The sequence below is a fragment of the Erythrolamprus reginae genome, unplaced genomic scaffold (genome assembly GCF_031021105.1).
Source record: "Erythrolamprus reginae isolate rEryReg1 unplaced genomic scaffold, rEryReg1.hap1 H_10, whole genome shotgun sequence".
In the NCBI taxonomy this organism is placed as follows: Eukaryota; Metazoa; Chordata; class Lepidosauria; order Squamata; family Dipsadidae; genus Erythrolamprus; species Erythrolamprus reginae.
The window spans coordinates 607,883-629,002 of NW_027248463.1; the positions used below are offsets into that span (position 1 = coordinate 607,883).

At 37.3% G+C, this 21,120-nt stretch overlaps 1 protein-coding gene across 4 annotated transcripts in view; it reads right to left on the reverse strand.

Annotated features, from left to right (window-relative positions):
* Positions 1-1,593: 1,593 nt before the first annotated feature.
* LOC139155337 (proline-rich protein 5-like) overlaps positions 1,594-21,120 on the reverse strand; it is a 91,620-nt gene continuing 72,093 nt past the window's right edge. For all 4 annotated transcript variants that reach the window (XM_070730470.1, XM_070730469.1, XM_070730471.1 and 1 more), the window contains 2 exons: positions 18,918-19,044; positions 1,594-3,758 (listed from right to left, as the gene is read on the reverse strand). In XM_070730470.1, the coding sequence (XP_070586571.1) occupies positions 3,379-3,758; positions 18,918-19,044 (507 nt within the window). In that variant the 3' untranslated portion in view covers positions 1,594-3,378. The remainder of the gene's footprint in view (positions 3,759-18,917; positions 19,045-21,120) is intronic.

Sequence of the window (21,120 nt, forward strand, 5' to 3'; positions counted from 1 at the left end):
CACAAAGGAACCACAAGATGGATTTTAAAGAGAATTAAGGCAATAAGAAAGACTGATAAAGTGAGAACTGCTTGTGAGGCAGGGCTACATTTCCATCTTGGTTATATGCAAAAAAAAGAGAAAATATGTGAATAAGCCTCAAAGCTGTCTCACATGAAAATGTCAAATAAAGATAACAAAGCTTTGTTTAACAGTCAATATGTCTGAAAGGACTTTATATCTCTCTTGCTTGCTTTTTTTTAATTAAGTAGGCAATTCTTATGATTTGTTTAAAAAATATGTATGTCTTGCCTGCGGTTTATTTCATGGAAGAAAATACCTTGCTGTGGTGTGTATATTTTTTGATCATCTGTAAAGTTTAAATTCTGTTATGTTTTTGATGAATAAATGATTTCACATTAGGGCTCTGCACATTCATCTCCCATACATTTAATTCTTCAGCTTAACCACCTATAAGTTAAATGTTGAATCAGAATAGTGAGCTGAAATTGTTTTTGAATTTGGATCTAGTTCTACACTGCATTGTAATTGTTGGAAGTTCCTTCCTGTTGTGGTTGGCTCTGGCCCAGCTCCTGCCCCAAGGAATGTGGAGGTGGATGCAGGGGAAACATCAACATGTCATAGGCCTGTTTTATTGCCGACAGAGGCAGGTAGTGCAGTTTCCTTGGACGAAGAAGGTGGGAGTGATTTGGAAGAGGGGGCTTGGCACACAGCTCAGGAAGCCAATCTCCATTATCTTAGGTCGATTCGGATGCAGAAGTCTTGGACCCACGCAGGCGCAGAGTTATGCGTAGAAGAGACCAATTGAGGACATATTACAGGAGATAAGATAGGCCACCTGTGTTTGGGTGGGGCTCTAGCAATTAGAGCTGCAGATACAAATAGCAGCGTGTTGGTTTGGCCGTTGTGGAAGATTATCTGATTGCAATTCTTCAGGACCGTGTCTTACTGTTTTTCCGAACTTTCTTTGTTGATTTTTCACGCCTTTGAAACCAAAGCAGAGCAAAGTGTGTCTGTCTCACTTTGTTGGAAGAAGGAGGGCTGTGACGTTTCTTCACAGCTGCTAGCTAAGTACTTAAGGACTGATTAAGGGAATTGTACAGCCTACAAGTTTGTTTTGGGACGAGTGCTCTTTGCAATACAAAAAGGGTGCTTTGTTTCTTTTGAAATTTGTGATAAAGAACATTGTTTTGAATTTTCAAACGTGTGTCTGAAATTTGTACCCTTGAATTTTCGGGAGGCTCATACCAGAGAGCCTGGCAGAACACTTCCTAGTGTTTTATTTTCTTAAAAATGAGTTTTTGTGACAGACCATACGCCTTATGGCAGCCTTCTTGTGAGCTTGATTGTGATACCTTCTTAAAATTCAGGGTTGATTTTTCATTGTCTCAAAAAAGTGTGTGATGCTTTATGTCTACTTCCACCACATATTTGGAATAATGAATTATTGTTTTCAAGCACAAGAGTTTTTCCTAAGATTGCGTCTTCCAAACATGTTGCGCTCCAGATCAGTCTACATGGAAAAATGTTCTTGCTTTCCTAATTAGCTGTACTTTTTGTGACAAGAAGGTTGCACACACAATAGAACCTGGGTAGTATTTGTTAAATTTTTATTTTTAACTGGCAGGAAAAGCACACATCCCACATTCTTCACACAGATTTTATTCCACTGTTTGTTTTTTTGTTTTTGTTTTTTGCATAATGCAATTATTTTTACCAATTAAACAACTAAATAAGTTATGGTTGGATTGTGCTAAGACACCAATAGCACTTTTTTATCTGCAGCCATATGAAGAATTTTGCCTTCTTGGATTATGAGCGACTTCCATCAATTGGAACCACTACCAAATTAGCATTATATGTATGAAAATTATATTAGGAAACCATATTTAAAACAAAACAAAAACAAACTCTCTATCAATTCCCCCATCAATGCAGGAAAAAAGCAAGTAGACATAAAACTTAAAACATTGTTTCTCTGTTCTGTTTGTTAAAGAATGGGTTGGCTACCAAAGATGGAAATATTTCCAGAAATCACTATACCAGTTCCAAAAGACCTCATCTAACTTGATCCTGATATTTTCCAGCAGTCAATCATTACAACAGTTGTGGGCACTGCTTGTTCTGTATGGAATAAAGGCTATTCCCACCAGCCAAAGGGAGTTGTCTTCTATTAACACACTAATGCAAATGCAACCTTCATTGTTGTTATCAATAACATCTATTTCCAGAATAAAGGTAAAGGTTCCCCTCACACATACGTGCTAGACGTTCCTGACTCTAGGGGGCAATGCTCATCTCTGTTTCTAAGCTGAAGAGCCAGCATTGTCTGATGACAATTCTATGGTCACGTGGCCAGCATGACTAAATGCCAAAGGTGCACAGAATGCTGTTACCTTCTCACCAAGTTGGTCCCTATTTTTTTACTTGAATTTTTACATGCTTTTGCTAGGTTGGCAGAAGCTGGGACAAATAATGGGAGTTCAGTCTGTTACGCGGTGCTAGGGATTCGAATTGCTGACCTACCACTCTTTCTGATCAACAAGCTCAGTGTCTTAGCCATTGACGCACCACGTCCCATTATTTCCAGAATTTTCAGTCTTAAACCCAGTAACCCCTAATTTACAGAAACTAGTAGCTCAAAATCATTATTGCATGCTTAGCACTAGCTTAGCACTGGTGTTATGTATTTGTAAGCAGTCATATGCCTTCCCTAAAAATGTTTTTAGTAGTTTTCTGAAAATAATTTGAGTAATTCCTGAGATGTACTGCAACCAGAACAATATGCTAGCTAGTTTTGTTTTAGGCCACTACTCTCACTTTGTTCACCCAGAATATAATTTGTTACTCTGACCAGTTCTGATCATAGAGTGGAAGAAATTTTATTCTTCCTATTTTTATAGTTTAGTTGTATATCATATTATAATGAATATGTTCATTGTCCTGCAAAGGGATGTACCATTGCAACAACCTTGAAGATTTTATAACTGGTTTCCTTGTATTTTTCACAAGATATCGCAATTGAGAAGAAATAATTGCTTGCCCGGACACTGGACTTCATCTTCCCAATCTGCAAAGCAGAGTAAAACTAGGATTACAGAGTTCACCCTACGGATAAGACAAAATCTGAATGCAGTGAGGGTACAAAAACCTAACTGGAAAAACAAACTCTGAGAAGCCATTGCTCTGAGACAATATTAGAATGTTTCAGCTGAAACAACTTTGTACCTTTGTAGTCCACAGAAAGGACCCTCATAATATTAGAGCCTAAGAACACAATCAGCTTCAGGATGTGCCCTCTAGATCTAATTCTTGATCTAAGCAGCATGAAAAGTAACGTCGGCTTCCTCTGCTGTGTAGGAGTGTTCTTTTCCTGTTTCAACAGACAGATGTGCAATTCAGTTCTGCAGGCTCCTCCATGGCTGGGGTGGCCAGTTCTGGCCCATCCGCTATGCTGGGCTCACTAGAAAACTGTCTGTGGTTCAAACTGGGTTGTAAGAGGAGACATTGGTCGCCATTGTCTGGTTCTTCTGCTAGCATGCCTGAATGCATGATGTTAGCCATGGCCAACAGCTGGATATCGGAATGTGCATTGGCAACAGTATGTCGGCGGATGCTCCCACACTTCTCAAGGTAAGCCTCGCCTTCCTGTTCAGTCAAAGGTGTCAAGGCGGTCTCACTGACCTGTCGGGTTGCCACTGTGTGAGAAGAGATGCTTAGCCCATTGGGTTTGTAACGGGATCTGTAATACCGTTTCTCTGGAAAACAAGGGGAAAGAGACATTTTTGTTAATTGTTTATCACTGCAAGAATTGGTTTCTCCAGATTTTGTTTCTGGGAAAGGCACATTAGATATTTCTTCATCTTTAGTTTTGTCAATAAGTTGCAACAAATAGAGAGTAAGGATATTTAGGAATACATTAAATACAAGTTATACAATTGATTACTTTAATCTCCTGCACTGGTTTGATCCTATGTTAGAAGTCCAAGTTATGACAGAGAGGAACTTATGACCCTGAAGAACTTAGAAACATAGAAGATTGACGGCAGAAAAAGACCTCATGGTCCATCTAGTCTTCCCTTATGCTATTTCCTGTATTTTATTTCCTGTACTTGGCATTATTATAAAATAATCCCGCTTCTCAAGTTGTCTTACATTTAAAAGGGTAAGTGTGTAAGCTAAATTCCTATCCGTAAGTCCACTGCCTTTAGAAGAGGTGTATAATAAATGCTGTATAAGTTTATAACATATGCTGTACATGCATTGTGTGTGACTAATTAGCCTTCTGGGTATTGCCCAGAATCTGATATAGAACTATCCTTTCTTTCCTGATGTAACTGTACAGTTCAGAATGATTATATTATGGGCAAAGCATAACAACTGGTGGCAAAGCCAAACAAACTTATCTGTGAAAAATTTACTGCCCATTCTACATGCAGATCTAACAAAACAACTCCACTTGAAACATTTTATTAAAACAACAATGTGATTTCTGTTAGAACTAAGTAGAAGTGTTAGAACATGCATATCTTTATTTTCAACTTCCTAGCACCCTATAGTGGATCGTTTTGAGACAAGAACTGTCTATTTTAAGGGTTTTTTCGATGATACAACATTTAAAATTTTGATTATTAAAGCCCAGGGCACATACATTTTTTCCAGTCATTTTGCATGCCTCTACTATGAACCTTCTTTTTTTTTCAACTTGATACCCTACAGCGTCCACTGCAGTTCTATGCTTTTGGTGGATACTACTTTAGAGAAAGCTTTCGTAATCATTGATCTAGTGAGCTTCCCAGTTTGAATTCATTGCCATTTCTAGCAAAAGGATTGTTACAAGATAGAAAAAAATGGAGAAAACCAGTAAGGCTTTAGATATGACTGAATTCCAATTTTCAGCATCTCCAGCTAGCACAGGCAGTGCTAAGAGAAAGTAGTGACTGTATTCAACAACAAGTAGATGACAACAGATCCTGTCTTCCTGATATAAGTAATGGACATCATGGATGAAAGTAGTACATACTGCTTTTTAGCTGTTCCACTGGCCGACGGTATTCCCTCTACGGGAGGAATTCACATGGATCTAACTAGCAACATTCATTTATAAGAATGATGTGGATAGAATTACAGGTCATATTCTAAACTTACAGTACAAGCGCAGACAGATTCAATTTTATTTTAGGGGAGGGAGCTCTCAAACCCTAAGTGCCCCAAGGAAAAACATGTGCACATTCCAAACTCTTAAAGAATTATGAACTCAGGAATTTGTTTTGAATCCCTGAAGATGTATTTTTCCATGTCTGCTCGCCTCAAGCTTTTTTCATTTACTGTAAGGAGTCATTTTAGATAAGGAGTCATTTTATAGTTACTGTTGTTATTATTGGGAACTGAAAATCCTTGTGTTATAATTTGGAATTCTGTTGATAGTTTCTCCTCTAGCTTCTACCTGCTCCAAAGCTGTATCACTTCCTTTTTCTTCCGCTTCCTTATATCAAAGTGTATACTGCATTAAGAAACAGGAATCCTTCTGCTTCTGGGAAAGATATGGCAAACTGCATAGACTGTACTGCAAAGTGCAGCTGATAACCTTAGTAGACACCAAAGAACTGGTCACTAAACCAGTTCTTTGGAACCTCTCCAGAATCAAACTAGCAGATAGTTGTTTTGAGAAGAAATCTAAGGAGTTGAAGCTAGCAATCAAAGAAGCAAAAACCCACATCTCTCCTCTCTGAGGAGTGAGTCTAAGCTGGGCCCAAAATGGCGGATGGAGCTCCAGATTTGATTGACAGACTCAGTTGTCAATCTAATTGAATGAGGACAACCTACTCGGAAGGCTAGCTCCAACCACTATGGAGAATAGGAGATCCCACCCCCCTATGCTTCAGAACAAGAGCTTTCATCAGGTTTGTGTGCTGTGAGACAAAGAGATCAGTCATCTTGCTCACAAGTGAAGCCTTTTAAAGGACACTAAATTTGTAGCCCACTTTCTAATCATTTTCTAATATTTTTTTGGAAATTACCAAAATTGCCATACCATCATAAACCTTTAGAGACCTTTACGACAAGTTTTAAAAGTTTTTATCAGTGAGTTCATCTTCAGCTCTGAACAAAAAAGAAATCAATTATAGCGTTAAGAACTTAACAGAATTTGAAACAAATAGCAAAATGCTAAATAAAAATTTTACCTAAGAAGTTTATAAATGGTTCAAAGATTCAGACTAATATGGAATATTTATTTTCACTATACAATTTTGATTTTTTTTCTTCAATAAAGTTTCTTGTTTTGGCTATCCTGTTTATTGCAAGCCAGGATAAAGATAAGTAATGATTTTAGAAACTGGACAACAAAAAGGACTAAAGATTCCAAGCAGAAGAAAAAATACAAATTCATTTTTGATGTCAATTAATACTAGGACTTCCAAAACAATAAAATATTATAACATTGGAAACATTAAATGAATTATTCAAAGAACATAAATTAATGAAGTTATGACAGATAGTGTATGGAACAAATTTTATTTGACAAGACAGAAGGTACTGAAAATGGAACTACAAATAACAGATCAACAGAGTGATTTGGAAAAGAACACTTTTTATAAAGAAATCCTTGATTGCTGGGTGCTGCCCAGAGTTGCTTTTGATGAGATTTGGTGAAATTTGATGGGAGGGGAGGAGAGATGTGGAGGGGAAGTGAGAAAAGGGGAGGAAAGATGGACTGAAATTTTAAAAGTTAAAATGATAATAGACTAGACTAGACTAGAATAGAATAGAATAGAATAGAATTATTTATTGGTCAAGTGTTATTGGACACACGAGGAATTTGTCTTGGTACATATGTTCTCAGTACATTCGTCTGGAATCATAAGGTACAACAATTAATGATAATCATAGGGTATAAATAAACAATCAAATCACATTAGGAAACAGCCAATGAAAATTGTAAGGATATAAACAACAAAGTTACAGTCATGCAGTAATAAGTGGGAGGAGATGAGTGATAGTAATGATGAGAAGATTAATAGTAGTGCAAACTTAGTAAATAGTTTGACAGTATTGAAAATAATTTGTTTAGCAGAATTATGATGTTTGGGGGAAAACTATTATTGTGTCTAGTTTAGTTTAGCTGTAAACCAAGAAAATTACCTGGAAAATGTTTTCTTATTGGATTTACAAAAGAGCTTCCTTTATAAAGCCTTGAATAAACTTGTATAATATGATAAAGAAGAATTGAAGACAAATTAAATCCTAAAACTATATTTGATTGAATTAAAGATTAAGATTTAGGAATAAAAGAAGGAAACAAAGTTAATTTGTTTGATCAAGGATAAAATAGGCTTCTGTTGTTGTTGGTTTGCAATGTTCTGGCAAACCATTTACTTTTTGTTGACACCAGGACTGAAAGGTTGACATTTTATGGATTTATTTATAGATGAGGATGGGATAAGGGGTGAAAATATTACAGAAGCTGAAGAGTTATTAAATGTGTTTATATTATAATGAAGTTTGAAAGTCATTTCCTTTGTTTTTGCATGTTTTGTTATTTCTATTATCTTTCTCTAAGTTTCATTTACATTAGTTTTTATTATTGTATTTAAAATTCTTAAACAAAAGTTATATTAAAAAAGAAACAGGAATTTTTCTAAAATACAGCAGTTTTAATAAGTCATGGACTTGTACTACATTCATAGACCCATATGTACTAAAGCACCTCTTCTAGGTTCATAAAGACAGTGTACAGGTAATCCTTATCTTACAACAATTCATTTAGTGAACGTTGAAAGTTTCAACAGCATGGAAAAAAGTAACTTATAACTATTTTTTCACATGCCCACTGCAGCCCGCCCCTTGGTCATGTGATCAAAATTCAGATGAAAAGAATTCATATTTATGATAGTTGTGTCCTGGAATCATGTGACCAACTTTTGTGACCTTCTGACAAACAGAGTCAATGGGGAAGCTATATTCACTTTACAGTTGTGTTACCAACTTAACAACTGCAGTGATTCACATTTTAGCAACCGTGGCAAAAAAATATCGTAAAATAGGGCAAAACACTCTTAACAACTGTCTCACTTAGCAGTATACTGTAAATATTTGGCTCAATTATGGTCATAGGTCAAAGTGTTCCTATACTATAGTGCAGGGTACCTTCTCTACCGGTTCGGAAGGGTACGCCCGAACCAGGCCGAACCAGTAGCGTTTCACCCCTAATATAGCAGTGCAGGTGTTGGACTGGCTTTGGGGAGATTCAACTTCCAGTCCACACTCAGCATTTTAATTTCACTAGAGGAATTTGGATCAGTCATTCACTATCAACCTAACCTGTCTCACAGGATTGTAGAGGAAAGGAAAATAGAGAGGCACTGTATACAGTATGTGGTATCCTCACACTACTTCATAGTATTCTGAAAGCATTTCCAATATACCTATACACCAGGGAAAAGAGTATAACATCAATAAAACTCAACTTGGTTTTTTTTTTCTCCAGCAGACATCTCCCGATAGTTCTGCTCAACAGAAACACTACATCCAAAATAGCTGCTTCAACATTTATTATTTCAACAAGGGAAGAGTTCAGAAATAGCTCACCACATTTTACGGCACAGTACACTTTCACAAGCATTTAAAAAAAAATCATCTATGGGGAAAGAAATCATAGCTAGCTTGCTGTGTTACCAAGAAAAAAGTATCAAATAAGCATAAGTAACACCCCAAATTTCAGAGATAGAGTGATATTTCATTTTAAAGCTTCTATCAAGTTAGCTAGCTATTAGTTAATACACCAGGCTAATACCATGAATTCTAGTCCTGCCTTAGGCATGAAAGACATCTGGGTGGCTTTGGGCCAGTCAATCTCTCTTACCCGAATTCAACCTACAAGATTATTGTTGTGAGAAATATAGGAAGTGGAAGGAATATTAGATATATTCACTACTTTGAGTTATTTTTTAAAAAAATCTAGTCTATCTAAATATGCCTGCTTTTTTAATATTAGATCTGTTTACATTGTCACATTGTTATTATTGTTGTTGTGAGCCGCCCCGAGTCTCCGGAGAGGGGCGGCATACAAATCTAATAAATTATTATTATTAAATAGCTTTTCCTTAGTTTTCATAGATGCAAATTGCAATGGTTTTCTTTCAACCAATTTATATCTGAACTGAACTCGGCTTAAACTAATAGCTTATTCTTCCATTGGTAATGGTTATTAAAGAACACTCTCTCAATATTATCCAAACCTATAACTGGGAGCAAATATTTGCAGTTAAACTTTCACCATTTAAAGCTTTCTTCTTTTTATCCCAACTCATAATACAAGTCAGGAACGAAACATGGAAACAAGTCCCTTAAAGAGAAAAGATAGGTGCTGAGGGGTAGCCACCCTTTATCTGACAACCAAGAATTATATAGTCAGAAAGCCCATTTCAATTTGACCACAAATTGGAGGCTGCTGTGAAACAGTACTTTGTGAATTCCATTCATACTTTCATTTGTGCTGGAAACTCAACCCTGTACATTCTTTCTTTCAATTTGCAAGGGTCAACACAGAGAGAACACCTGTCTTAAAAGATATGGATAGTGCCACAGCAAGTTCTTTTAAGTCTTTTATAGGCCAATGAATTTCTGCTTGGGTAACATTTATAGTTATTTATTTCTTCAGTATCACAGGGTGAAGGAGAGGTCTCTTTTTCCCTTTAACTAGTGTCTAAGGTATCCAAACAGTGGCAGCTATTCCAGGATAACTAAAACTTTCTCTTAAAAGAAAAATAGCCAAAGTGAGAGGAAACCTTTTCATTATAGACCAGAGGCAGATAGTTAAGAATAAGAGGACCTGAGACCTCTTGACCAATGATTGACTCATCATTGTAAAGTTTGAAGGAAATAATACTTTTCTCTGTTACTTTTTATAACTGAGGATCGCAATCTACATTGTAGAAACATAGAAACATAGAAGATTGATGGCAGAAGAAGACCTTATAGTCCATCTAGTCTGCCCTTATACTATTTCCTATATTTTATTTTAGGATGCATATATGTTTATCCCAGGCATATTTAAATTCAGTTACTGTGGATTTACCAACCACGTCTGCTGGAAGTTTGTTCCAAGCATCTTTCAGTAAAATAATATTTTTTCACGTTGCTTCTGATCTTTCCCCCAATTAACCTCAGATTGTGCCTCCTTGTTCTTATGTTCACTTTCCTATTAAAAACACTTCCCTCCTGAACCTTATGTAACTCTTTAACATATTTAAATGTTTTGACCATGTCCCCATTTTCCCTTCTGTCATCCAGTCTATACAGTTTGAGTTCATCAAGTCTTTCCTGATAAGTTTTATGCTTAAGACCTTCCACCGTTTTTGTAGCCCATCTTTGGACCCGTTCAATTTTATCAATATCTTTTTGTAGGTGAGGTCTCCAAAACTGAACATAGTATTCCAAATGTGGTCTCACCAGCGCTCTATACCACTATACCGCTCTATACTCACCAATTCAATTCAATTCAATTTATTGGATTTATATGCCGCCCCTCTCCGAAAACTCGGGGCGGCTAACAACAGTCATGAACAATATACATGAATAATATACAGTAAAAAATCCAATACTAAAAACTAACTTAAGACCCCTTAATGTATAAAACCAGCATACCATACATACAGTTGTATCAGCCTAGGGGGAGAAGAAGTCTTAATTCCCCCATGCCTGGCAGCAGAGGTGGGTTTTGAGTAGCTTACGAAAGGCAAGGAGGGTAGGGGCAGTTCTAATCTCTGGGGGGAGTTGGTTCCAGAGGGCCGGGGCCGCCACAGAGAAGGCTCTTCTCCTGGGTCCTGCCAAGTGGCATTGTTTCATTGACGGGACCTGGAGAAGACCCACTCTGTGGGACCTAACTGGCCGCTGGGATTTGTGCGGCAGAAGGCGGTCTCAGAGATATTCACCAGCGCTCTATACTATCACAATCTCCCTCTTCCTGCTTATTATACCTCTAACTATGCAGCCAAGCATTTGACTTGCTTTCCCTACCGCCTGACCACACTGTTAATTGTGAAGTGAAACTCGTAACTAAAACTTCTTTTCAAAGCTTTAAACAAATCCTGAAGTCTCTCTATTGTGTCTTAATACAAAACAGTTGTAATGAGCACCATCCATCTCCTTGGGATATTTTAAAGGCTGCCTCCAATGAGGCTGATAAATACTTTCTTGCCAGAGGATATGGTGCTCTCTCTCTCGCGCGCGCTCTCTCTCCCTACCTCCCTGTGTATGTGTATGTGTATGAGATTCTTACCAGGCATACACAACATTCTTCTTCCAGAAATTTCAGCTGAAAATTCAACCATCTACACTGTTATGCTAAGAATCTTTGCATCAGTTTTTATATTCTTTCACTGAAATTATCATGGTCTTTCAGTCCTAACCTATTACTGAAATAATGGGCAAAAGGTGGAAGAGGAATTGCAATGAGCTGTTTTAACTGGATTAGGAAAGTCTGAGTAATGCACTCCTCAGAGCCTGCACTGCCCCAGAAGAAGCAAAAAATTATTGATGAGTCAATCAACTTGAGCAATGCTTCCTAAGGTCATTCTGTCTGGAGAGCAGCTACTTACATCAACGGCTATTCACTAGAGCAGTGTTTCCCAACCTTGGCAACTTGAAGAGATCTGGACTTCAACTCCCAGAATTTCCCAGCCAGTGAATGCTGGCTGGGGAATTCTGGGAGTTGAAGTCCAGATCTCTTCAAGTTGCCACAATTGGGAAACACTGCACTAGAGGGCAGGGGATGTAGCAAACCAAGACGATAGGGCTTTTATCACAGGATGGCACCTGCCATCTTGATGGTTAATCTCCAAGTTATCACGGATCCCATTTCTGTGGTACAAAAATGGAGTGCACAACCTGAGACCCAGTGCTACACAGGATGTTAAGGTATAATCTTTGTTCAATCTTAATTTTCCTCTCTGTCCTTTAAATTTGCCTCTTTTATTCTATAAAGAACAGCATGGATCCTTAATATAATGTAAAATCTTGTTTTAAATTAGGAATAAATTTTCTACTTAAGCTTAGGCGCTGAATGTGCTATTCTATTCACTGGAAACAGCACCTTCAGTAGCAAACGAAACATTTAAATGTGTTAAAGGGTTAAATAAGGTCCAGGAGGGAAGTGTTTTTAATAGGAAAGTGAACACAAGAACAAGGGGACACAATCTGAAGTTAGTTGGGGGAAAGATCAAAAGCAACATGAGAAAATATTATTTTACTGAAAGAGTAGTAGATCCTTGGAACAAACTTCCAGCAGACGTGGTAGATAAACCCACAGTAACTGAATTTAAACATGCCTGGGATAAACATATATCCATCCTAAGATAAAATACAGACAATAGTATAAGGGCAGACTAGATGGACCATGAGGTCTTTTTTTGCCGTCAGACTTCTATGTTTCTATGTTTCTAAATGGAGAAAGAACTAGAGGACGACAGTGGTTTGAATCCATATCAGGACTCCTTTCCCTCAGAATACCACTAATCATACTGTCAAAGTGGCATCCTGTGGGCCAGATGAGTTACATGCAGGCCACGCCCCCCCTCCCCCAGCTCCACAAAGGCAAAAATGTTGCAAGGTTTTGTGAGATGTCATGTGACACATTCAAATTTGACACCCATGCTTTGGGTACATACTGCAGAATTGCATTCTCCAGTTGACTGATAAGTTAGAGATCAGGTGAACCAGAATTGCCAAGAGTACAGCTGTTTGGCTGCCTGGTTGAAAAGACTGGTTTACTGATATCTTGTGGACACTGGGTGGATACTGAGGTTTACTACAAAAGAATGCAGAAAGTATAAAAGAAATGGTAGAAATACTAAGAGAGAAAAGGGAAATCTAATTTAGAAATGTAGGCTCTTATGCTTTTCAGGTTTTCTACTCAGATTGCTTTAAATAGCTGCAAATATTTATCTCAAATCAAATGAATCATAAGCTCTAATAAATAGATTCCCTAGGCAGCTTGTGATTTCACTATTAACAGTTATATTTAGCAATCATTTGCCTTTTGTCCAGTCATTGTCTCCAAAATGTCATTCCAATCTGGAGCGATAACTATAAAAAGCAGTTTGGGTGTGTGTGTGTTAAAATGCATTTAAAAGTGCAATGGTGTCCAGACAGGAATAGTCAGGAGACAACAAACACTGCAGGCTTTGTTCCACAGTCATGTTTACTGCAGCTAGCCACCATGAATATTTTCTGCAACGAACACTACAAACTGCTATCTTCAAGCGTCTATAGCAAATTGAAAGAAAAAAATGAATTCAGTTCATATCAGCTGATATGTTAGTTAGCAACAAATACCTATTATTGTTTTTTTTAATCTCCCCAATAGAAATACTATGGTCATATTCCAATCTAAAAGAACGGAGAAATATAAATGTGTTGCACAATTACTATTATACAAACTGAAGAAGGACAAACCATTCCTTAGATCTTATGCTCAGCTAGAGCCAATATAATTTAGCTCTCCTCACTACTCTCTTGTACTGCTGCGGTAGAGAGCTATCCTGTTTTTAAATTCTTCACCAGAAACTATAATATACTTAATTGGTCATTTGGAGATCAGCATCTATGAAAGTGTTAGTGTTTGTGAAAAGAAAATACCCAGAGCTCAGGTGGGCAGTATTTTCTGATTTGGTCTGTCCCAAAATGCCTCCTTAATAGAAAGTAAATTATTCCTCACCTGATGGTTTTTTTAAAAATCATTTAAGTAGCATTTTTGCTAAGAAGAATGATACAAGTTTGTATTTAATTTTGCATCATTCTAGTCTGCAGATAAATCTTTTTTTAATGGAAAAAAATTAGGAGACAATTCTAATGGTCATCAATGTGTGCAGATACCATATGCTTTGCACATACTGCCTTTCCAGGCCTCGAAGCAATGAAAAATTACCTGTATCTATATTGTATTTCAAGAAGTGCATTAGTTTTAAGCAGTGAAGGGCTACAAAAAATTTTACTATCACACTATGGGCGCAGCTGCATTTTCTTTCAACATCTTTCAGTGCAAAGTGGGTGCTCTGGGGTGGAGCTCCATTTTCACTACCCCATTTTCACTACCCCGTCCCATCCCCCCTGTCCGGGGAGTAGCCAACCCCTGGTTTTAAGTGATCCAAGCCATTATTGAAAAAAAGATGGAATGGCAGGAAGGGAAGCAAATTACCTAAATGTATATGAGCCAAACAAAGATGATAAGGAAGTACTGTACATATGAATGCAGTGTGGGCCTCTACTTTCAGCTACTCGGTTATTCCCTTCATAGATTTCTTTCCACAAACCTACATAATCATGGAAAGAGAACCATAAGAAGCCTATAGTCCTTTTTGCATGGCTTGGCACTGAGATATATTCATGACCATCTCCTTAAGCTAAAACCAATCTGCCTGATAATAATTTTGGGGGAAAGCGAGGAGGAGGTGCATCTATATAATGCCTCCCATATGGAACAAACTTCCCATGGACGTGAGATTAACACTGATTTATTTTACATTAATGAGAAGAAAGCAAGCCAATAATTATATTGCTCCGATTAGTTTGCTGGTTTAAAGTTTTGTACTACATTTGCTATTACAGAACTGATATATAATGTCTATGTATTGTATACAATTATGCTATTGTTCACCATTTCAGAAGTCAAATAAATAAATAAATGCAGTATGAAACTACAATAGCAAGAATTTAAAAACACATCTGAATTTAAAAACACATCTGAATTTAAAAACACATCTGAAAAGCAGGAGTCAGGAATAAATCTGACCAGAGACCAGAGAAAATATAAAAATAAAAAAATTGCTGAGCGACTGAAATGGAAATTAATGGAACCGGAAAATTGGGAAGTCCATGAAACATAGATGAGATGTTACATGAAAGAGGAAAGGGTTTTCTGCCAAAAATGTAGGAATTTCTCCTAAAATGCCCAAGAGAAATGGGTAGGTTTTCCACAGTCCAGATACTTTATTATTTATTTATTCAATTTGTATGGCTGCCCATCTCGCCTAAGTAATCTCACAACAGTTGGTATACAAGCCAAACTGAATGCTATGCCACAGATTCCTGCCATATAACTTTTTAGTTGTTGCTGTGTAGTCATTCATTTGCATCTGCGGTTTTGTGACATAATGAACTAACTAACTAACTAACTAACTAACTAACTAACTAACTAAATAAATAAATAAATAAATAAATAAATATGTTTACATTATCATCTAGTCACCATTATCCTCTGTCAACCTCTTTTCAGACTTAAAGTCTTTTCCAGATACCTTGTTTTTGGGTTAGGTAATATTTAAATTTTAAATATTTAAATTTAAATTTTAGTTCCACTAAAGTTTTTTAAGGTTTGAATTTAAGGTTTCCACTGAGCAGTCTGGTATCATGAGCATACTAAAATTAGTTATTGCTTCTCCCAGCAATTTTGATTTTATTTCCTTTTACTCCAGCATTTTTAATGGTATGTTCTGCATATAAATGTAACGTTCACTGGCACATTATTTATATGATGCACTCCTTTCCCTATTTTGAACCATTTAGTTTCTCCTTTTCTATTTTAACTATTGCTCCCTAATCATCAATTGTTGGAAATAATGAATACACCTTAGATGTCAGGCACATCCTTCCTTATGTTGAGACTCAAGTAAACATGACCCATAGAATTTTTATGGTCTGGCCTTATGAGAACAGTGTATTTGGCACCATCCATCCTTATAAGTCTGACACTTTCATCCAAAATTCACGGAACTATTTCAAAATTAAAAGTACTGGATATTTTTCTTCAATATCCAATAGGTGGAGATATTGTTCAACTGTCAACAATTATGCTGAACAGAGACTGTGTACGTTAACTTTAAGGGCCTAAAAGATGTCTCAACCATTAATCTATTCCAGTAGCATTTAGGATTAGAAAAACATGTTTCTTGATATAATATTCAGCATTTCTGCCCACCCATTCCGGTTCAGTGGCTAAAGTTTATATGAAGAGAAGATGATGAACTTAATATATTTATTTTAGGAAATACTATCTGGAAGCCGTGATGCATAATGTGCTCCATTCAAGTGTCTAATTAGGTCCTAAAATCCACAGAAATGATAACATTTTCTAGTTACAATTTCACTTTTAACTCTGAAGTAAGTATTGACATGTCACTGCTATTTCATACATCACAGCATTATTCAAGGGATCAAATTTCGCGTCTTCTGTTTCCCGTTCACATATTTAATTGCTACTTAGATTGCAAGAAAAATGCAAGAGATTCTGCTAAGAGAGACCTTTGGACACTTGTTAAAAATATACATCCAACAATTAAAAAAACCTAGTAACCATTGCTCACAAGATCTATAAGATGCTTAATTTTTTTCAAGGTCAATAAATATTGATCCCAACATCCAAATCTTCAAAATCACAGCTTCCCTTTAAAACATCAAAATCATTTTAGTCATTTTTCTCATCATTTATTCATCCCATTAAATAAAGGGAATCAGCTATTAATTGAGTTCAGGGAAGCATTTTTAGTTGCTGCTAAATTCAGACCAATCCAAAAATAGGTATGTTCTGTTTTCCCTTCATCTTGAAACTTAACAAGCTGGAAGATCTTTATGAAACTGTAAAATATCAGGCTAGTGTATGAGAGGGCAATTATCAAAACAAGTCAGGAATGATGGTTTATGTAATTCTTGTACGCCTCACTCTCATTGGAAGTTAAGGAAAAATGGAAAGTTAGCAACTAAAAGCATAAGGGAAGTGTTTTTAATAGGAAAGTGAACACAAGAACAAGGGGACACAATCTGAAGTTAGTTGGGGGAAGGATCAAAAGCAACATGAGAAAATATTATTTTACTGAAAGAGTAGTAGATCCTTGGAACAAACTTCCAGCAGACGTGGTAGATAAATCCACAGTAACTGAATTTAAACATGCCTGGGATAAACATATATCCATCCTAAGATAAAATACAGAAAATAGTATAAGGGCAGACTAGATGGACCATGAGGTCTTTTTCTGCTGTCAGTCTTCTATGTTTCTATGTTTCTATAAGTTTCTATGATCCTATTCATTTACAGGGCTAGCCTTGACTTTCGTGAGGGTTGTACTGGGATGAGCGTGTGCTCGGGCACTAGTTCATCTTATGATAAAAGGGTGATTTTTGATTTGCCATTTTTCACTACAGTAGCTGTAATGAGAACAAGCAGCCCTCCATATCAGCCATTGTGTAAATCTTATATGAGATTCAAAAATTGCCTACTTCTGCTCTATCCCTAAAGGCGTAATTTCAGTATTTCTATACAGCTGTCAACTCCATATGCAGGACTACAGTTGGCAAAGTACCAAGGATGTTCAGAATATACACATACAAAGCACAGTAGTGGGGCCCACATGTTCTCTAAATGGAGGACCAAGTGTAAGTATTCTGAATGTATAATTCTTTGAAGGTCATGGAGTATATAAAATGTGTTTTATGATAATAAACCCTGGTTTTATTGGTAGATCGGAAGATAGCAGTGTGCTTTCACAAAAGTCACATGGCCACCTCAAATAAACAATTTCAACTATCACTCAAGTTCCCATACACTTTGTATTATTTTTCTTCTGAACGCGAAGGGTCACAATTTTATTAGCTGTAAACAGTGCACTGATTATATTTGTACTGTGACAGGAACATCTCGTTTATTGAAGTCATGAATTTACAGTTGTTCAGTTGTATAAACTAATCTGGTGTAGTGTTAATGCCAAGACCTAGTAGGAAGCACAGAGCTCTGCTTGGCTAAAGACACCAAGGATATATGCGTACAAGAGCAACACCCCAATACCAGGAGCTAAGAATCCACAAGTAGAAAACTATACTCTTGTGTAAGATAGGAAACTTTGGTTTCAAATCGAACTTAAAAGATTGACAAAGAAATAGAATGGTCTGGGAGAAATGGTTAACCTTGGATAGGTTGGAAGCAACTTCCATTCTCTCCACTGAACAAACTACATATCAAATCATATTAAAATAAATCTGAAGACTATGCTCCCCTAATTGTGAAAATCCATTGGAGAAAACCACATGCTTTGTGACTAGTTCCCAATTTTAGCTATTTTCGTTGAAATGATCTCAGTAAGCAAGACAGGAACAATCTGTGCCCAAAATCATACTGAGCACAGTATTAATCTGACTTTATTGAATTTACAGTCATTTCCTTGCCCACAATGCACTGGGAGGAGAGGTCCACAGCAATCATGATTTAATGTAGCCACAAGATAATTTTTTTTCTAACAATCAGATAAGTTATTCTGAGAAGAAGGAAAGGCATCTGTGGGAACAAGGGATAGGCATACAAAACAGAGAAAACACTTAATGATTAGGTAACTTCATTAAATAGCCAAAGGGAAACAACACAGCTAAAAACGGTATTTATTTTGGAAAATCAGATTTTAAATAGCTTTTAAACATTTGTTAATGACTGTCTTGTTATTATTCAGTTAGACACAGAAAAGGAAAATGAAGGTTGGGTGAGTTTTTGCACAATTACACAAATTAAATGCAAGTTTGTATTGATTAGTATCTGCACAAGGATAATTTAAGCTGTCACTCTCATTTTCTGTGTCTCATCCAGCGTTGAGTATTGATTACACATCCTTGACTATGGTTTATAGCCAATTTGTAAATGGCAGGTATCTCATATACACACTTTTTCTTTACCCTATGGTATTGCCTCTGGCTAAACATGTTTTGCAGGGTTTTATAACATAATCAAATGAAGCAATATTCAAATGTGAGCAAAAATTTTGGAAACTGTGTTTTTGTGAACTCTTTCTGTGCAGACAAAAAAAATTCTCTACTGATTCCATGGATTCTCCAGATACCTTTGACCCAAATATCAGGAACTGCAATACTTTACATCTTACCCAGGGCACAGGTACTGCCAGGGAAGCAATGTTCTTCACACAAACCAAGGTATGGGGAAACTACCAGTTTTACAAGTTCTTCTAGTTGTAGAAAGGCCTTAGTGGGACCTGTAGGTTCATGGACTCCCTGAAACATAAACAAAATATACCTATTGTCAAATACCCGGGGTATGCAAATCAATACATTTCATCCGTCCATTTTTATTTTTCTAATTGACTGAAAAAAAGAAGGTGGAAAACAAGGAAGAAAGTATTCTATAGCAATAGCATTTAGACTTATATACCACTTCACAGTGCTTTACAACCTTCTCTAAGCAGTTTATAGAGAGTAAGCATATTGCCCCCAACAATCTGGGTCTTCATTTTACCAACCTTGGAAGGATGGAAGGCTGAGTTAACCCTGAGCCTACTGAGATTTGATGTGCCAAATTGCTGGCAGACGGTGATCAGCAAAAGTAGCTTGCAGTACTGCACTCTAACCACTGCACCACCGAGGCTCTTTGTGAACCAAATATTCTAGTAATATATTATTTAATAAAATACCAGTGTAGCAGAATACTTTTTACAAACACGTACACTTTTTACAAACTTCAAACTTGACAGTTTTAAGACTTGTGGATTTGTGGAGCTCCTGGGTGCTGGGGGATGGCAAAAAGTGCAATTTTTAGTGAAAAATGGGCCGTTTTTCACCCTTTTCTTTTTTGTAAAAATGGGTGGGCCAAGGGCCTGGGAAGCATGCAGAGGATTCATGGGTGCTGGCAAAAATGTCCCCATTTTTGTGAAAACAGGCCACTTTTTGCCCATTTTTTCACAAAAGTGGGGGTATTTTTGCCTTCTCCCAGTTCCCGGGAGCTCTCTGCAGGCTTCCCAGATCCTTTGCCCATTCCATTTGTGCGGAGAAGATGGGCAAAAAATGGCCCATTTTTCACAACAACTGGGGCATTTTTGCCATCTTCCAGCACCCAGGAAGTCTCTGCAGGCTTCCAGACTCTCTGTCCACCCCATTTTTGCAAAAAAACATTATTCAACCAATATGTTGACTGGGGAATTCTGGGAATTGAAGTCTACCTATCTTCAAGTGAGAATGTTGAAGGTTGAGAAACACTGTTCTGCAACACCCTACTGAATGCTCTCAACAGATACAGTAGCTAAAGCAGGCCATTCCAACAAGTCAAAGAATATAAGCAAATTAATTTTCTCCCCAGGACTTGTGACCCAATTGGGAAGTGATTAATGTTTTAATTCTCTAGATCCAAATAATCCCAGCAACTTAAGACAACATTCCTAATGTTTTCCCTTTTTTCTTTCTTCCAAGGTCAGCGTTGTAACTAGGGAACATTGGCAAGGGGGGAAGCTGGTTAGAACTATCAAGAGTCATAATTGGGGGGGAATTATTTATTTATTTATTTATTTATTGGATTTGTATGCCACCCCTCTCCAAGGACCCAGGACGGCTCACAACATATCAAAACAGTATACAATATATGTATCTTAAAAATCCAATTAATATAGCTAAAAAACTTTAAAAACTCCAATAACATTTAAAAGAATTCATTCCCATTCACACAGCAAGACATATAATCAGCCAAGGAGCTAGGGTCTAATGGCCCCAAGCCTGGCAGCACAGATAGGTCTTTAAACTTTTACGGAAGGCGAGGAGGTTGGGGACAGTGCGAATCTCCAGGGGGACCTGATTCCAGAGGGCCAGGCCCCCACAGAAAAGGCTCTTCCCCTAGGTCCCGCCAAGCGACATTGTCTAGTTGATGGGACCTGGAGAAGGCCGACTCTGTGGGACCTAACTGGTCACTGGGACTCATGTGGCAGAAGGCGGTCCCGGAGGTAATCTGGTCCGATGCCATGTAGGGCTTTATAGATCATAACCAACACTTTGAATTGCATCCAGAAAACAAACGGCAGCCAATGCATTCTGCAGAGTGCTACAGAAATGTGGGTATGCCTTGGAAAGCCCCATAACCGCTTGCACGGCTGCATTCTGGATGATTTGAAGTTTCCAAACACTCTTCAAAGGTAACCCCATGCAGAGAGCATTGCAGTAGTCGAACCTCAAGGTGATAAGGGCATGAGTGACTGTGAGTAGAGACTCCCTGTCTAGATAGGGCAGCACCAGGCAAACCTGGCTGAACGCCCCCCTCACCACAGCCGAAAGATGATGGGCCAACATCAGCTGTGGATCGAAGAGGAT